Raw genomic sequence first — 17,491 nt, 5'->3', positions numbered from 1 at the left:
CTCGCTCTCCACAGGGACAGGGTGGTCGTTAGACTACAGGCTTGCTGTTAAGTCATGTTGCAGAGTTTTGAGTACAATGAAACCCCACCTGATCACAGAGCAGCCTCGATTTAGTACTTCTAAGGACAATTCCCATGAGTCCGAGCCATAACCATAGCAAAGGAAACAATCTTGGTTCATTAGCAGAGAGGCACAGTAAATTTAGAAGCTGAAGGATTGCAAAAAAGTGTGTTACTGGGAGGAAGACGACATTAATTAGGTGTACAGGAAGTCACACGACACATTTAAAACCACAAAAAGCCAGTGGCCTTACACTGACTGCTTGTCACTTTCTCCCAGACATGATAAGCATTCACACTGCAGCGGTTAGCATGTGGCAAAGGCAGTCAGCTAATGTTTTTAGTGCTTTCTATTCCCCTTTTTAAGGTCAATTCCTCAAGTGGCTTACATCAGCATTGTGCTTCACCATATTCCTTTGGGTCAACTGGGGCTTGCCTACACTTGTCCCCATCCCCCAGCATCCTCCTGCATCTAGTCTCCTTGGCTAATGTCATACTACACTGAAGTCCGTCCCTTAAGGTGGGGCCTCGCTCAAGAGAAGTGTGACTGAGGGGCCGTTTACACAACACCGTTTTCAACTGAAAACTTTATGCATTTTGGCCATTCATTTACATGACAAAGGTGTTCTAGTGGCCTGAAAAAGCAAACTTTTGAAAACAGGTTTCAAAGTGAAAGTTTTTGAAAATTATACTGTTATTGTCTCTATGTAAACTACAAAAACAGTGACATCATGCTCATGCGTATTATGTATTCAGTCTATGGGCACGTAGTGTTTCTTTACAAAGTGACATTGCCAACTAGGGCTGCACGATTATGACAAAAATCATAATTGTCGATTATTCCCTTGAAAATGTAATTGCGATTATTAATTACGATTATCACAATTTACATTAAATGATGTATTGAATAGCTTTATACCATTGTTTGAAGCAACTGCATGCCATATTTTTGTATAAAAATAAAAAAACAATCTGAAAACAATTTTGTTTTCTATAGCATTAAACCTCAAATGTCAATGGTATAATAATAGGGGCTTTTGCCACCATTGTGGTTCCCTGAGAACTAATGTTTCCCTAGGGCCTGAAGTGACGTAAACTGCGCTTGTTGTTGTTACTTATATTTTGACAGCGCTGAGAACAGTTCAGCCAGAGCACACAGTGCTCGCATTCTCCGTCTTCATTAGTTTACGATCTGTTTAACAGTCCTGTCTAATACGTTATTAGATAGAACTGTTATACAAAGAAAGTAGACAGTATATAAAACATTAGCTTTTGCCGTGCCCGTGTGGTTGATCCCCAATGTCGCTAGCTTAGCAGAAATACATAATCATGTTTCGCTTGGTCTGCTCAAAGTCGCCCTGGATTTTCTCCTAAGCGTATGGTTCAGAAGTCCATCTATCACTGTTTTCCATATTTGTAGAGTTAGTTCGTGGAGTAAATATACAGGCTGTGTACACAGCTTTTTAAAAATGGTGGGTGCTGGTGTTTCGATTGCCTTCGACATATCAGCGTACACCTACGTCACTGGTAGCTCCTTTTTTGCTGGGTTAGAGCTTTTACACTCTGAAGTAGTCACCTCTCACAACGTGACATGCTCATAACTCACTTGTTAAACACGTAGAATAATGTAAGTGGATATTTTTCCTTGTAATCACGCCTTTGTACGATTACGAAATCGTGGCATCCGTAATCATAATCGCGATTAGAAATTCGATTAATTGTGCAGCCCTAACGCCAACTGCTGGCCTGTCAGCATAATACAGCGTTTTTAGTCGTTTTTTGCGGATACGTGTGAAGGGGGATCGTTTTGACAACGCCGCCATCTGTACTTAAACACAAAGGAATAACTTTTCCATTTTCAGTACATCATTGTTGCAAAAACATACCCTCAAACAGAGAAAAAGTGTTAAGGCATCACCTCAATGTGATTAATTCAGGGGTTGATATTGACAATGTGAAAATATATATTAGATTTCATACATTTTAGTTCTCGTTAAAAACTAGAAGAAATTCTGCCAGTGTAGTAAAACATGTATATTTAAGAGAGGGTTGCCAGATCTGTGTAACAAAACCAGCCAAATTCCCAATCAAATCTAGCTTAAATACCAAAATTCAAAATACCACTTCCATACCTAAAATACATATTTTACAGTCACTGTTATGCATCACACACAATTTCAAATGACAGTACTACAGTAGTAATCAAAGTCCATTTTCATAAATAAAAACTAGCAGAGTTTTATAATTGGTAGAATATGAATTGGATAGAACACATATTTCAGTACAAACATAAGTTATTAAATGTCAAACCTTTAAGCCGCAGGAAACAACAACAACTTGGCAACCCTGATTCAAGATACAATCTATGAAAACATCTTATGCAATTATTGCTTCAAGTAATTGACATACTTTATATAACAAATATCTTGATTTAAGGAATGTTTAGGCTACATTCAGACAGCAGGCAAATTAGATTTTTTTTTTTTTTTTTTTTTTTTTCTTCCCCCAGACTGTCCACATGATTAATTTAAAGTAATCAAATAAGATTTGGGTGTCCAGACATAACCAACCTATCTACATGGGCTGCTTTGGTAATGATGTAGGCGTACCCATGTACCCTTCAAAACTAATATGCTCACTGTTGAGTTGCAGTGCACCACAACTTGAGAAACTGGGAACATCACAATATATTTAGTCATAGCCAATATACCGTTTGCATACTGTATGAGTAACTTTTTGGCATTTCCGTCACCAGCTTTGACGTTATTGTTGTGTGTCGCGTTAAGAGTGATGCAAAAGACGATATGAAATCTGATTTGAGCAGCCAGAGCATCCAGACTGAGACACGTCTGTAAAAATCTGATTGGAATCGCATTTCAAACCACCTTCAAAAGCGGTTAGAATCAGATTTGAAAAAATTAGGAAGAAAAAAAGGAAGGCAACTTGAAGATTGAAGACTCAAAATCCACTAAGTGCTCAGAAATAAAGAGCTTTTACTGCATTTTGAAAGAGGAGATGTGCACAGCTGAGCGGTCAATTACCGCCGCTGGTCTGCAGATGACAGGAGATGACCCAACGGCCCAACAGATCAGATGTTTCATGATAGCATCATTTTACATGCTATCAGCCGGCAGATATATGAAAGACTGTGGTAATAACGTAGAGATTTGAGAGGCTGTCATCTTCAGCAAAGCCCTGCAAAGTCATTATTCTATGAGAGTGAAGTGAAACAAAAGCAGCTACAAGGACAAGTTTATGACTCACCTTCTAAAGAGCTAAGGTAGGGGGAAATAAAAATGCAAAGATATAAATGTACATGCAATCTATTGCTATTTAACCAATTTAGCAAGCTGACACAGCCTTTGACAGGGTAACGGGACAAAGGGATGGGAGCTTAGCGCTGCTGTGCTAGGAGTTAGATCAGCTGTCACTGTTCTCAGATTGCTTGGGATTTGAGGTATAATTTACTCCAGTTTTCAGTGTCACATGACCCTTCAGAAATCATTCTAATATGCTGATTTGGTGCTCAAGAAACTTGTACTGGTTAATATTTTAGTGGAGACCTGATGCATTTTTTTCAGGATTCTTTGATGAATAGAAAGTCCTTGCTAAACTAAAGTATTAATTAAAAACAACACTGTACTGACCCCAAACTTTTAAACGGTAGTGTACAAGCTGGACGAAATGAGCTACATCATCTAGGACTGTTAGTTCGACTTCTTAAAATTGATTTAAAAAATTAAAAACAAAAAAAACAAAAACAAATTATTGCCTCAGTCTGACTGAAAAGTAACTTTTAAAGGGCGTGTAAACATTTATTTCCCTGCGTCATGCGGTTGCGTCACATTCCAAACCCTGCGGGTCTGATTAAAGATACGTCATGCAGACCTCATCAGGGAGCAGGGGAGCATCGCTTTTCAAACATCACTGCACCATCTGCTGAAGGGCAGTTTGTCGACCTCCCAGCAGAGGCTGGAGGATGCACGTGGATGCTGAAGATTCATGCGAGATCAGCTGTGAGCTCTGGTGTCGCTTGACGGCGAGGTTGCACAGCTGCTGCCTCTAGACAGACACTTAACATTCCACTCACGAGACTCTTTCCCCCCTGCAGTCACCTCCCTCTTTGTTTTTCTTCACTCCCTTCACCACCATCTTCCTGCTACACTGTTTTCCTCCATGCAAGAAGGGTTAACCTAAATCCATTTACCCAGCTTTATTCCTCCTATATAGGAGTTTTAGAGAATCAGACCCCTCTATGACCTCCCTCTGTCCTTCACAAGACAAAAAGGAATGCAGTTCTTTCTCTCTCCATCTCTGACTGCAACATCAAATGAAACAGTTGTCCTGCGTCACTCTACAGCACTATCTAAACCGATCAACCCACATCATTTAAAATATAGCCACCATTGGCAACAGTCGGAAAACCTGCATATGGAAGCACATGAAGTTGACAAACACCGTCTTGTTAGAGTGCACAACCATGCTTTCTGCATGCAACTACGAACGCAGCCTGAGCCGTGGAGGAAGAAAAAAAAAAAAAAAAAAAACATGAATACTGGTGCTTTTAAATGAGTCAGTCAAAAAGATTTGCGAAATAGCCCTTGAATTCATGCGAGTCAGCGGTTTGAATCAGACTCACTCAGTGAATCGTTCAGAGCCATTATTTGTCCGCAACTGAGTCATTTTTTTTAGTTATGTCCAATTCGAAATGAACCACGAATTGTTACTGTTATGCATACTTCAGTTAAATAATTAAGTTCAAGAAAAAATAAAAATAAAAATACACATTCTTGGAGTTTTGTTATTATGGAGAGAAAAAAAAAAAAAATGAATTTGGCTGCTAAAAGCCTTGTCATTTTTTGTCTTGAGCCTTGTTCCAGCTTCTGCAAAAGAATCTTCTTAATTTACTTCCCATAATATCATCTCTTAGGGTGTACTCACTCTGGGTACGTGTGGTCCCTGTACCATGCTGGAGCACGTTTGACTCCCAAAGTCTGGTTCATTTGACTACTGTGATTGCCCGGGCACGGTATGGTGAACCATGCCCTGGCCCGCTTTAAGAGGTGGGCTTGTGCGCTACTCTCATCAATACGACAACAACCATCTTCTATTACTACTTGGATGGTACACTTTTCAGTTAATTAAAGTATATTTAGGTTTATAATGCATCTGGTTCTCACCTTATTGATGATTAGGAATTGTAGTTTGCGAGTACAGTACAGTACAGTATAATTTTATTTAATGCCATGTCAGCATCTGAGGCTATTTTCATGGCAAAAATACATAAGTACATAAATACAATTAAAACCAAGCAAACAAACAAATAGGGCTGCATGATTTATCGCAATTAAACTGCATGCGATGTACGGCTCTGTGATCAGTAGTAAATGCTTCTCCATCTGAAAGCCAGAGGGCGCTCTTGCACAGAAACTCCAAATATGCCCTGCTGCAGAAGAAGATAACATGTATCATATCGCTGTAGCTGAATAAACGGAAGATTGAAACGCTTTGATTGATTAAACATGACTAATAAACACATGACTGCTATATAATCTCATAGAAGGATGCTCAACTGTCGTTATGAAGTGAGTTTGGAGTAAAAACATGTTATTAAATGTTGTCTTTTGTTGGACAAGATGTTAATAAATGCTTCTCGTGTCTGGAAAAATGTTTGACGCGTGTTGCTTTTTCAAAAGTACATTATAAGTGACTCAAACTCGCAGTGCTTTCAGATGGATTAGCACTTGGAGCTATACTTCATTGACAAGCTGCACATAAAAAAAAATAAATAATAAATAAATAAATAAATAAATAAATAAATCGCAGCCTTTGCAGCCAATGTTATTTTTCGTATCGTACGATAAATTGTGCAGCCCTACAAACAAACACAGCAAGTAATATTATACAACATTTTTTAAATTAACATAATAAAAATTCTAAAACCTTTTCAGGCAAAATCTTAGTAATTTGTGAGTAAAGCTGCAAATTCCTCCATTAATGTCAGCTGTCATAATCTTCTGATACATGCAGTACAATTAAGTGAAAATCGCTGCACAGCATAAGTGATAAATCTATTAGACAGTCTATTAACGTAAGCGCTTTTCTTCCAAACAGAAAGTTCCATCCTAATGACATAAGCGTGCTCCGGCCTGGAACGTTGAGTGCAATGTGAGTGCAGGCCAGAGGGGAGTGGGGAGAATCACGTTCAGGCTTGGTACAAGGCAACTGTGCCTAATGCGCGTATGCCCTTAGATGTATCCTTAGCAACTCCACCACCCACACAGAGGCATTGTAAGTGGAACATTTAAATTTGCAGGACCCGTCTGTTTAGGCAGCCCTCACAGGTTATGTAACAGGTAGACTCACCTGGTTGCATTACCGCAGGGTATTAGTCAGAGCCGCGAAAACGGCGGCTCCTCCAATCCCCATCCTGCTGATGGCGGCTCTGCTGTACCATGTGGCTCACCTCTCAGCGCTGCCTGTTTCATCTCACCGTGACTAAGCAGCTATCTAACTCCACCTGAAGCCGGTGAGCACACACCTCAGCACGGATACACAAGGTAATAAAAAGGTTACACATGCACGCAATGCAAACAGTGTGTGCCGGTCCTGAGCCAAAAATGAAAACAAGTTAAGGGCACTTATGATGAAGTGTTTGGTCACAGTGGACTGCCACTTTCACACTGGCTGAAAGAGTCTAGCAGTGTTAACAGCCAATGAATGTATAAAACCCAGTGAAGCAATAAAGAAGAGCCTAGTGATCTATTCCAGTGAGCAAAGAGACGTGGCGTTACGTGAAGCAATATAGAGCAAGGGGCACTCCTGATAATCCCTATTCAGATGAATTCACGTGGGAACTCTAAAAGTTAACCAAATTACAAAGTACATGACTTTAACAGTCATTCTCTTCAAGGAAAATGGATTTAAAAAAAAATTATGAATCATCATGCATTACACAAATAAAATACTTTCTAGAATGAGAACATTCCCTGCAACTAAATTATAAATTCCACCTTTGAATAGAAAAAGTAGCAAATAATCTCATACTAGATTTCCTTTTCCAAACAAATAATGGTTGCAAATGGTTTTTGATTTTTTTTTTTAAAAGTCTTTAAATATATATCCACGGTTTATTTAATGATTTATGTAAGATTTTACATTAAGTTTTTTTTAAAGTGACTCATGCATTAAATTGATCAAAAGTGACAGTAAAGACATTTATAATGTTACAAAACACTTCTATTTCAAATAAATGTTTTTTTTAAGTTTCTGTTAATCAAATAATCCTGAAAAAATTAATCCTGATTGAAAAATTAATTACATTTTAAAAAAATATTAAAATAGAAAACAGTTATTTTAAACTGTTATAATATTTCACAATATTACTATTTCTGTAATTTTGATCAAATAAATGCAGCCTCGGTAAGCAAGAGAGACTTCTTAAAAAACACAAAACAAAAAAAATCTTACCGATCTCGAACTTTTGAACAGTTGTGCGTGTGTGTATATTATATATATATATATTATATATATATATATATATATATATATATATATATATATGTTTGTGTGTGTGTGTGTGTATATATTATATATAATATATATATATATATATATATATATATATATATATACATATACATACATACATACATACACAAACTTTGAAAATTATTAAATTCCATACAAGCAAAAAAAAAAAAAATAATAACAAGTCTAATATGTACCACTCCAACAACTTCCTGTTTCAATAGGAAACACATCAATGCTACAGAAATTTGTGACTCATGTGGTATTTGAGTTTCACCAAGAAAAAAGCACAGGGAACACATAACAAAAACGTATCATTAGCTCTCATTCCTCAAGCAATAAAGTGATGACATCCATTTATTAAAAAAATTAATTTGCGGCAAAGAAAACTTGACAGAGCAATTAGTTAATTCGCTGTTTTCTTGAAGTACCAGCAGAGCTCTAATTTGTACTCTCCAGTAAAGTCTTTAGTGCGAAACCCATGTAACGTGATCTCTCCCAAGGCAACCGTGTGATCACACACAAAGGTTCAGAAAGAGTGTCACTGTAAGCCTAAACCACTGAGAAACCAACCTGTTCACACAACAGCAGTACCACCTGGATGATGGCACTGGCTGCTTTACACCTGTTGCTGATTAGTTTCCACTGCTGGTAAAAAATTCTGTTCACACAGGCTGAATTTTTTAAACAGTAAATTCTTACCGGCAACTTCCACAATGTCCCCGGGTACAATGTCTCTGGCTTTGATCCTCTGTACAGTCTTCCTGTCCTGGCGATAGACTTTGCCCATCTCGGGCTCGTACTCCTTGAGGGCCTCAATGGCATTTTCTGCGTTTCTCTCCTGCAAGCAGAACATGAATAGAAATTAGACATTTTCATATTTCTGGGACATCATAGCAGGCATAAAAAGAACTGGCATATCAACGGCATATCCCAGAGACAGTAAAACAATCCAGGGCTAAATTGGCTCACCTCACTGAGAATTTTTGTCTTGATGACTGAGGTACCATTGGATATGACTGAAGGGAAACTCCCTTTGATGCTGACCTCCTTATTCTTAAGTTAAACATTGTATTTAAAGTGACCTTTTGCTTCCAGCATGATTAATCCCAAGAGACACACTTACTAATAGTGGTAGCCTGCTTGGCAGAGCATTTGGCAGCATACTTCCTGTGGTTTCTCTTGCATGATGGGAACACAAAGTCTTATGTCAAACAAACAAAACTGGCGTGCCTAAGGGCAAAAAACCAGTTTTATGCCCGGACTCGGACAAACGAAGGGGGGTGGGTTGTGGTCAAGACATTTAAGGCAATAAGCTATAAATACACATGCCACAAAAGGCAAGTCAGCATCGCTTCTCAATAGAAGACTACTTTTGAATAAAATACTGGCATTATTAACTGCTGCTAATGCGTAGCAGCAGTTAATGCGTATTCTAACCACAGTGCTGTACATTCAGTGATAAAATTTCAGATAGCTAAAAGGTTGACAGAAATGACTCCTGTGCATTATGTTAATGATGAGAAATGAAGTAGAGAGGGCGGAAAAAGTCAGATAAAAAGTCACACGATTTGATGCCTCGCGATTTTCATTTCACAGTTAATCTGAGCAGAACTGAAAGGAGGAAGGCCAGTCTAACTTTGTCTTTTGATTCAGACATCACTGAAGAAGCAGAGCATATTGTCCTAAAAAACACACTTGTTTCAAGTATGGAGTCTTTTTCAACAGAACGTGCTCTGCCAAACTTTAGATTTGGATTAAAACAATTGCCAAAATACAAAGTCAGTGCAATAATTAATGAAACGTATTTCATTAATTTTATAAGTGCTCAAACAAGTCTAAGTGGCAATGAAAACAAACCGTCTAAGACAAATTCCTTGTTGGTTGGTTGGTTGGTTGGTGTTGCCAGCTTCCTTGGCTATTTTCATTGCATGTAACAAGTTGAAAACTATAAAAGAGCTAATTAAAAGCTTATATAAGGTTTCTAAAATTTGTTTTAGATAAAAACTAAAATGGATTCAGGGTTGACTGTGTTTGCAGAGTAAAATAATTTTCATAAAAGAACTTAAACCTGAGCAATTTAATAAAATATATTTAAGAGATACTTGACACTGGCATGAGAAGCACAGCAGAGGATCTTTATTTGATAGTAAGAACTTATGTGTGATTCTGCAATGACCTATTTGGTATCTGATCCCAGCTATGAGTTAATTGAAACAGGACCAACTGAGCTGGCGTTCTGACGTAGATCCTGGAAGCGCTGCACTGTGTTTACAGCGTAGGAGACTGACACGGAAGAGAAGAAATTGTTGAACAAAGTCGTTATTTTTGTTTTGTGCATGCAAAAAGTATTCTCATCACTTCATACCATTAAGGTTGAACCACTGTTTAAATGTGGACTATTTTAACGATGTCTTTACTACCTTTCTGGGCCTTGAAAGTAGTAATAACATTGCTCCAATCTACTGGAGGCCAGAAAGCTCACAGATTTCATCAAAAATACCTTAATGTGTGTTCCGAAGATGAACAAAGGTCTTACGGGTTTGGAACGACATGAGGGTGAGTAATTAATGACAGAATTTGAAATGACAGAAAAACTAACCCTTTAATTTTTTTAAATAATTTTTTGATGAATAGAAAGTTCAAAAGAACAGCATTTATGTAAAATAGAAATCTTTTATAACAGTATAAATGCCTTTAGTGTCACTTTTGAACAATTTAATGCATCCTTGCTTAGTTAGATTAATATCTTTAAAAAACAAAATACTGACCCCAAACATTTGAACAGTACTGTATACTCAACAGGTAATACTACCTTTGTACCACCATACTTCAGTATGTATTGGTTGCTGAGAAACATTCCCGTGAATGTTTAATGGGCCTGTAAATCTACTAGAGCTGGTGCATGGACCGGTGCTCTCTGAAATGAAGTTTGCCCTGAGCTAGCAACTGCTTACTCTCCTCTCTGATTGAAAAAGTGGCCGTATGAACCAGAGGATAATTAGTCCTCTTGCCCCTCACGTCACACCCGCCACTAGGGATGCAATTCACCAAAAAAGTGGGAATGAGCTATGAGGAATTGTAATGGGAACACTTGTAGGCCACCTGTGAGCCAAAACTGTATGAAGACAACCTCACAAAATGGCTGATATGATGAGTGCAGTTCTCATTTCTTTGTTAACACAATTCCTACTAAATAAAGAAGGATTCATTGGACTCTGTTTAAACAAGCCAAAGATAAGCAAGAAAAAAATAAGTCAAAAGCTATAAAAAAGTACAACAGTACCGTTTAATTCCTTGGGGTTGGCAAGATTTTTTAAAAAAAGTTTTTGACAGAAGTTTCATACTCACTAAGGCTGAATATTTTTTTTTTTTTTTTTTTTTTTTTAAATCAAATCCAGTAAAAACAGTAATACTGTGAAATATTATTACAATTTAAAATAACTCTTTTCTGTTTTAATATACAGTATTTTTTTGAATTAGAAATCATTTGTAACATTACAAATGTTTACTCTCACTTCTGATCAATTTAATGTACCATTGCTGAATAAAAGTATTAATTTATTTCAAAACAAAAATCCTACTGACCCCAAACTTTTGAAGAGTGAAGCATTTAACAAAAAAAAGGGTGGATTTTCATAGAAAAGAGAAGTGCATTAAATTATTGATTAAATTGCATTTGTCTGCAATAGATAAGAATACATTATTGTATAGATACCTCAGAGCTACCAAAAACTCTAAATCCAGGGCTCAGTTTTCAGATTTCATAGGGTCTTTAAAGAAATATTTCCATTTATATTCACTATTATCTGCAAAACTATAGCCCAAGGCATTCAACACTGTGCTGCTGCTGTGCCCTTTAAGGAGACCATTTGAAGAAGTAGAAAACTACTAGCAGGAGACAAGGCTGAGGATTCTCAGGCAGTCTGGGTAATGAATGGTGACCAAAATAAAATGATAGAGAGAAATCTGGGACATGGTTTCAGGGCCGCTGAGAGGTGCTGGAGAAAATAGGGTCTTGGCTCTATGCTGGATTCCACTGGGACAGTGGGACTATCTTTAGAAAAGGGCAGGGAAAAAAAATGGCCACATGTTTTCATTTTCATAACAAGGCTAACTACACTTTAGAAGAAAAACTACATTCACAATATATATATATAAAAAAAAAAAAAAAGTGTCTAAATAAAAACTTAAAACCTGGCCTTGTTACAAGGCACATGCAAACTATCAGCGGAAAACGGCTGTCAGAAACAGCTGGTACTGGAGGACAGTAGATGTAAAGCTATAAAGCTCATTATGAATACTCTTCAAAAGTTATACCACTGTCACCAAGGCAGTATTTATTTGAGCAAAAATACAGTAATATTGTGTAACATATATATAAAAAACAGCTTTTATTTGACTTTATAAATGTCTTGTCACCTTTGATCAACACGTCCTTGCTGAATAAAAGTATAAATTTCTTTCTAAACAAAAAATAAATCTTACCGATCCCAAACTTATGAACAGTAGAACAGCAGTTTTGCTCTCATACAACATTAAAGATTGTTGTTCATAAACATCTGGCAGAGCACATCCATATGCAAAAATCAACTGTATTTCCACTTGGTGTTCAGAAATACATTATAAAATAAAGCAAAGCTGAAAACAAAAGAAGTTCAAACTTACCTGCCAGACACCTACAATGGCGTTGGCTATAAGAATTAGCAATATTACAAAAGGCTCCACAAACGCTGTAATGGTCTCCTCTCCCTCTTCAAACCAGGCCAGTACCTATAAAAGAAAAACAGAAAAAACAAATACTTCTTAATTTAGGATTTCATGTTGATCAAACAGCCATTATCAAATGACTGAATAACACAGAGGAGTGTTCCAAGGAAGACATTTTAGTGTGTCATATTTTACTTTTTTTTTTTTTTTTCTTTACCAGAGCATGCCTCTATATCTTGGCAGGAGTTGTGGCTGTGTGCCAGGTGTCAAAACTGACTGTTGTCAGCAACTGCACAACAATGACTATACTTAATGCACGCCGCTACTAGGTGGCATAACCGAGACAACGTACTTAACAAGCCAGCCATGTAAACTTACAGGCATGCTTGACATTGTCCAGACATGGTCCCATGAATACTGAAGCACTGAGACCTTTATGTATTATGATCCAATTAAGACAGACCAGCTTTCTTCAGTCTACACTCTAAGGGCTTAAACGTACCTGGGCCACACAAGAGGTCTCGCTAGCCAATTCAAGAACATCATAACACCTGCGCACAACGCGTTGTGTGCAAAAATGTAACAGTAACAGCGATACTTATCTTAGCAAACATCACTAACAAGCCAACATAAGCAATGTACAGTGCATAAAACCGAAGCGAGTATTTTAACACCAACCCACATATTCTAGTGAGGCAAGAAGCTTTCTATTCCCTATACAGTCTATGGAATATTTTGTTTCTGTAACGTCCTGTTTTTTTCCTCCCCAGAGGGGACAAGCTTGAATTCTGTTCGATGTACAACAGGTTTCCTTTGCGGCTTTTTGCCATCATTCTGATGATACGCTATGTTCCTAAGCTAGTTCACCGAGACAAACTAGGCTCAATTAGGCTAATCACAGACATAAGGCATAAGTTTGGCATACGTTTTTTTGTTTCAGTAAGGAGGCATTAAATTGATCAAAACTGACAGTAAATATTTCATAAAACTAATGTTTTTAGTGTAGATTTGATCAAACAAATGCAGCCCTGGTGAGCATAAGATTTCTTTCCAAAACATTTAAACAATCTTACGATCAACAATCAACTGTAGGTCATGCTACAAATGTTCTACGTTAATAGCGGCTTAATTAAACTTATGACAAAATACAGAAATGAAATGTTATTTCTGGTAAAATGATGACTTCTGAATGTTAAAGGGTGCAAAGCACAATGGCTTCGTCTTGCTCAAAATTCAATTAAATGAGATGCCACTCAAATCCATTCTGACTTCAATTATAAAGGGCTCTTGTGGAAAGAGCTGTGGTTGTAAATTCCAGTTGCTGTGCTTAGTCCTGATAGGATGTACTGTGTTGATTGAATAACACCCTTGCCTTGTGGGAATAAGAGCAAGTTAATGCATCTCTATTAGAGGTAGTGAGGGCAAGCATAACAGGTTTGGACCCTGTTTAGACCTGTATATAGCCAGGTGTAAATGGGGCCTAAGACAGATCTTAAACAATACACAGGGACAACAACCTTCCCTGTTGCCAGTAAGACTTGTCCACAACACTGGTCGCCAGATGAGAAGATGAGGAATGAGCAGCCGTTTGAGAAACATCCTTTTTCCCCCCTCTTTTTATATATTTGTCATGTAAACAAGCATGCTGTAATAATAATAATCCTCAATGTTGATGCAACAAACAATGACTTTTCAGCAAACCCACAGATCCATACAATGGAAGTGGATAAAGTCGGTTTAACGCAGTAACCTAACCAGGGTATTTTACACCATGTTCTCAGTAAGAGCTCTTTAAGCCCTCTCGGACTTGCACCATGCCTCCCATTCCAGCGATGAAACATTATCCAAACAGACATGTTGTAAAGACTCCAGACAGCATAAATGAACCACTGAGTGAACCACTGTACATCATCGCCTTGTCGCCTGATGACAGCATATTGTAACATGATCAAAATATCATGCAGAGCATTTATAAAGCACTCAGACACCTTCAGCATAGTACTCATTACCCACTGCATCTCGATCTTTAAAAAGTCATGCAGAGATTAACATTTACCACTACAATTTTTAATGAACCAAAAAGAAGTCAAATAAATCTAAATAAAAATTGCTATTCTACAAGGCCATAATGCTATATGCTATATTATTATATTTGAGTGTTGACCCAGTGGAAAACCAGGAGTGGAACTGGAGCGGAAATTACAGAAAACTTCAGGTTGTCTTTTTGGGTGAGTGGTGAGGGGAATTCTGCTGCTCTGGTCCACTAAAATATGTTGTTCCAGACCGGTTTAGTTTACATGTCACTTGGTGACAGCCAAAGCTTTTTTTTTTTTTTTTTTTCCCCTCATTGGAGAAGAAACATACAAACCATTTTCTTTGAGAACCATGTTACTTAAAGGGTTAGTTCATCCAAAAATGAAAATTCTGTCATCAATTACTCACCCTTTTGTCATTCCAAACTGTAAGACTTTCGTTCATCATCTTGTGAAAGCTCAAACGTGCAGCGTAACACATGAGAATGAACCTCACTGGTTCTAGCACGTCAAGCAAACATGCTTGAGCTTCCGTTTATCACACTTGATTTGCGAGTTGATGCATGTTTATATGTGAATATAAGCCTAAATTCAATCTGTTCATCAAGTAAAGCAATCGTGTCTCTTCAGAAAATTTGGACTAAACCGTTCAATTCATATGGATTAGTTTTACGACCTCTTTATGAACTTTTGAAGCGTCAAAGTGGTAGTTGCATGGACTGTCAATGGAGGGACAGAAATCTCTCAGATTTCATTAAAATATCTTAATTTGTGTTTCGAAGATGAATGAACGTCTTACGGGTTTGGAACGACACAAGGGAGAGTAACTGACGACTTTTTTTTTTTTTTTCCCTTTTCTTCATTTTTGGGGCAAACTAACCCTTTAACATTAATTACAAGTTGTGCTAAATTGCTCTTCCAGTAGATGCTAACTATATTGTACTCTGCACAATGATAAGGTTGAATCTTAACCCTATTTTATCTAATCCAGATAAAACTGGGGAAAATGATCATGTGAATAGCTAAACAGGTACTGTATTCAAATAATACTGAATTGAGGTACTTACAAAAGATATGCAAGCTGCCAGGAGAAGAATCCTCACTAAAAGATCCTCAAATTGTTCCACCACCAACTCCCACAGTGATTTTCCTGAAAAATAAGCATGTGAATACATGATAATAAAGACCAAGGCGTGAAATGCATAAAAAGAGTCGTTAAAAGAATACATGACAAAGGATTACCCTCTTCCGCAGGCAATTCTGTGAGACAGCCAAAGATTCACAGCATGGAGATAAAGAGAAAGATAACATTAGAGCCTTAAAGCTCATGTACTGCAATAAAAAAAAATCCTCTACATCATTTATGCTTTACAGAAAAAGACAATATTGATATTTAAAACAACAACAACAACAAAAAAACAGGTTGTTTATATTTACAAAACTGGTTTCTGGCCAAATGTGTAAAATAAGAGTACTCGCTGGTGGCGAGCAGCAGTGACGTCACGCTCCTTCATTTCGGACACATGCCGGCTGATGAAATGAATATCGCCGCATGTGCGCCCGCTCTTGTACGGGCCTAACCACCCTCTTGAGCTCGAGCAACATTGCGAAATAACCTAAACCTATCTGCTTTCTAGTGTACTGCCAATCCCACTCTCTCTGTTAGCATTAGCCGGGCCACGTTCGCTCACTCACCGTTCGGTCCCCATTTCTCCCGCTGCCGTTTCACTTGCTCCAGGCCGAGCCCAGTGCTTTCATTCACGGAGAAATAGCTGTAAACTTCCTCCACGGTTTTCGTGTGTGCGTTCTCCATCGTGGACGGACGGACACGCTGATTATGAACAGACTCGCAACCCCCCAAAAACGGGCTTCTTCAAAGCCTTCAGTCCTGACTCAGAGGATCTTCGGATCCACGAAAAACTTGATCCAAAAACAACCGTAGTGACTTAAGATAAACAGCACGCGATGATCGCCAATTTTAACTTTTTAGTTCGGGCGTTTAATTAGAAGAAAAGTTATTAAACCGGACTTATTCAACCAAAAATTACGCAACAGACATCGTGAACTCGCTAGTTGTTCTTGATCTTAAAATGTTTCGATGCCTGATGGGAGTCCTAGTGTCCTTATGATGTGTTAAATAACCCTAAAATAGTATTTCAGATCTATCCTTGGCTCATTCCCTTGAATCGCAGCACACTGCCGGTGTTCGCAGCTCTAGCACCATCAGCACCAATCGCGTGTCTCCGTTCCGCCGCTCTCCTGATCCGCATGCAAAGCTCTCGCTGTCCGCATGTGGAATGCGTTCATTGGCTGCCCGGACTCCGGAAATCCCGTTTCTTCCTTTGACTTTTCTTCGTCACGTCACTGTGGATCAGCTGACCCTCCTTGCTTTGGCCGACGTCACTCCAGTTGAAGAAAGGTGCGGTGTAGCAAAGATAGTTCCCTAGAATGCACAATCTAGAGACGGTAGGGGGTTTGATTCATGCCATGGACTCACCAAAAAGATTCATTCACTCGTTCCGTGCCATTTTCTGCAGGTTACGCCGGTAGGTGGCGACAGTGAATATTGATGAATCATATACAACCGATTCGCTACATACGATTCGTTGACGACCTAAACGTTTTTACAAATACGTTGAATTATTATTTTTTTTTATTTTATATTTTAATTTTAGTTGAAGGTTTAGTAAGTTTGTTGTGTATTTCAGTACATTAAGTTAATGAAAATAAGAACGTTGCCTTTGTAACTTAGCTGTTGTGGGCCTAATTTGAATTCTTTTATTAAAATATTTGTGGATTTTATATTTTTGTTTTTAATCTTTTGCATGTTTGTTGTTTCATAAATCATTTTGTGTTCCATAATTGTTTTAACGAACTTATCCTTTTCCTGGATCATTTTAATGGTGGCAATGTTGTTTTTTGTATAACCAAGACTTGACCTTCAAAAATACAATTACCTTAAATATTCACCAGAGTGAAACTATGACAATTTGTTATAGCCTACAACTTTTATTCGGACAATAGGAAATAAAGGGTATGAATCCCAGTTATGTTATAAAAAGGAATTGCTATCAAAGTCTTTCACACACACAAACCTGTCATGTAGTTTAACTAAAGAACAACAGACGGATGTTCTGTCATGTGTCGTGGTTCAAATGT

The 17,491-nt window shown here is 37.8% G+C and overlaps 1 protein-coding gene across 1 annotated transcript in view; it reads right to left on the bottom strand.

Moving 5' to 3' along the window:
- Positions 1 to 16,667, bottom strand: part of atp2a2b (ATPase sarcoplasmic/endoplasmic reticulum Ca2+ transporting 2b) — a 35,048-nt gene extending 18,381 nt beyond the window's left edge. Inside the window, exons 1-5 of the mRNA XM_051877484.1 lie at positions 16,028 to 16,667; positions 15,575 to 15,592; positions 15,400 to 15,482; positions 12,258 to 12,362; positions 8,292 to 8,430 (exon numbers count right to left, since the gene is read on the bottom strand). Coding sequence (XP_051733444.1) covers positions 8,292 to 8,430; positions 12,258 to 12,362; positions 15,400 to 15,482; positions 15,575 to 15,592; positions 16,028 to 16,145 — 463 coding nt within the window. The 5' untranslated portion in view covers positions 16,146 to 16,667. The remainder of the gene's footprint in view (positions 1 to 8,291; positions 8,431 to 12,257; positions 12,363 to 15,399; positions 15,483 to 15,574; positions 15,593 to 16,027) is intronic.
- Between the last annotated feature and the right edge of the window lie 824 nt (positions 16,668 to 17,491).

Source organism: Ctenopharyngodon idella, chromosome 21 (genome assembly GCF_019924925.1).
Source record: "Ctenopharyngodon idella isolate HZGC_01 chromosome 21, HZGC01, whole genome shotgun sequence".
In the NCBI taxonomy this organism is placed as follows: Eukaryota; Metazoa; Chordata; class Actinopteri; order Cypriniformes; family Xenocyprididae; genus Ctenopharyngodon; species Ctenopharyngodon idella.
This window is presented reverse-complemented; position numbering and strand designations above follow the sequence as displayed.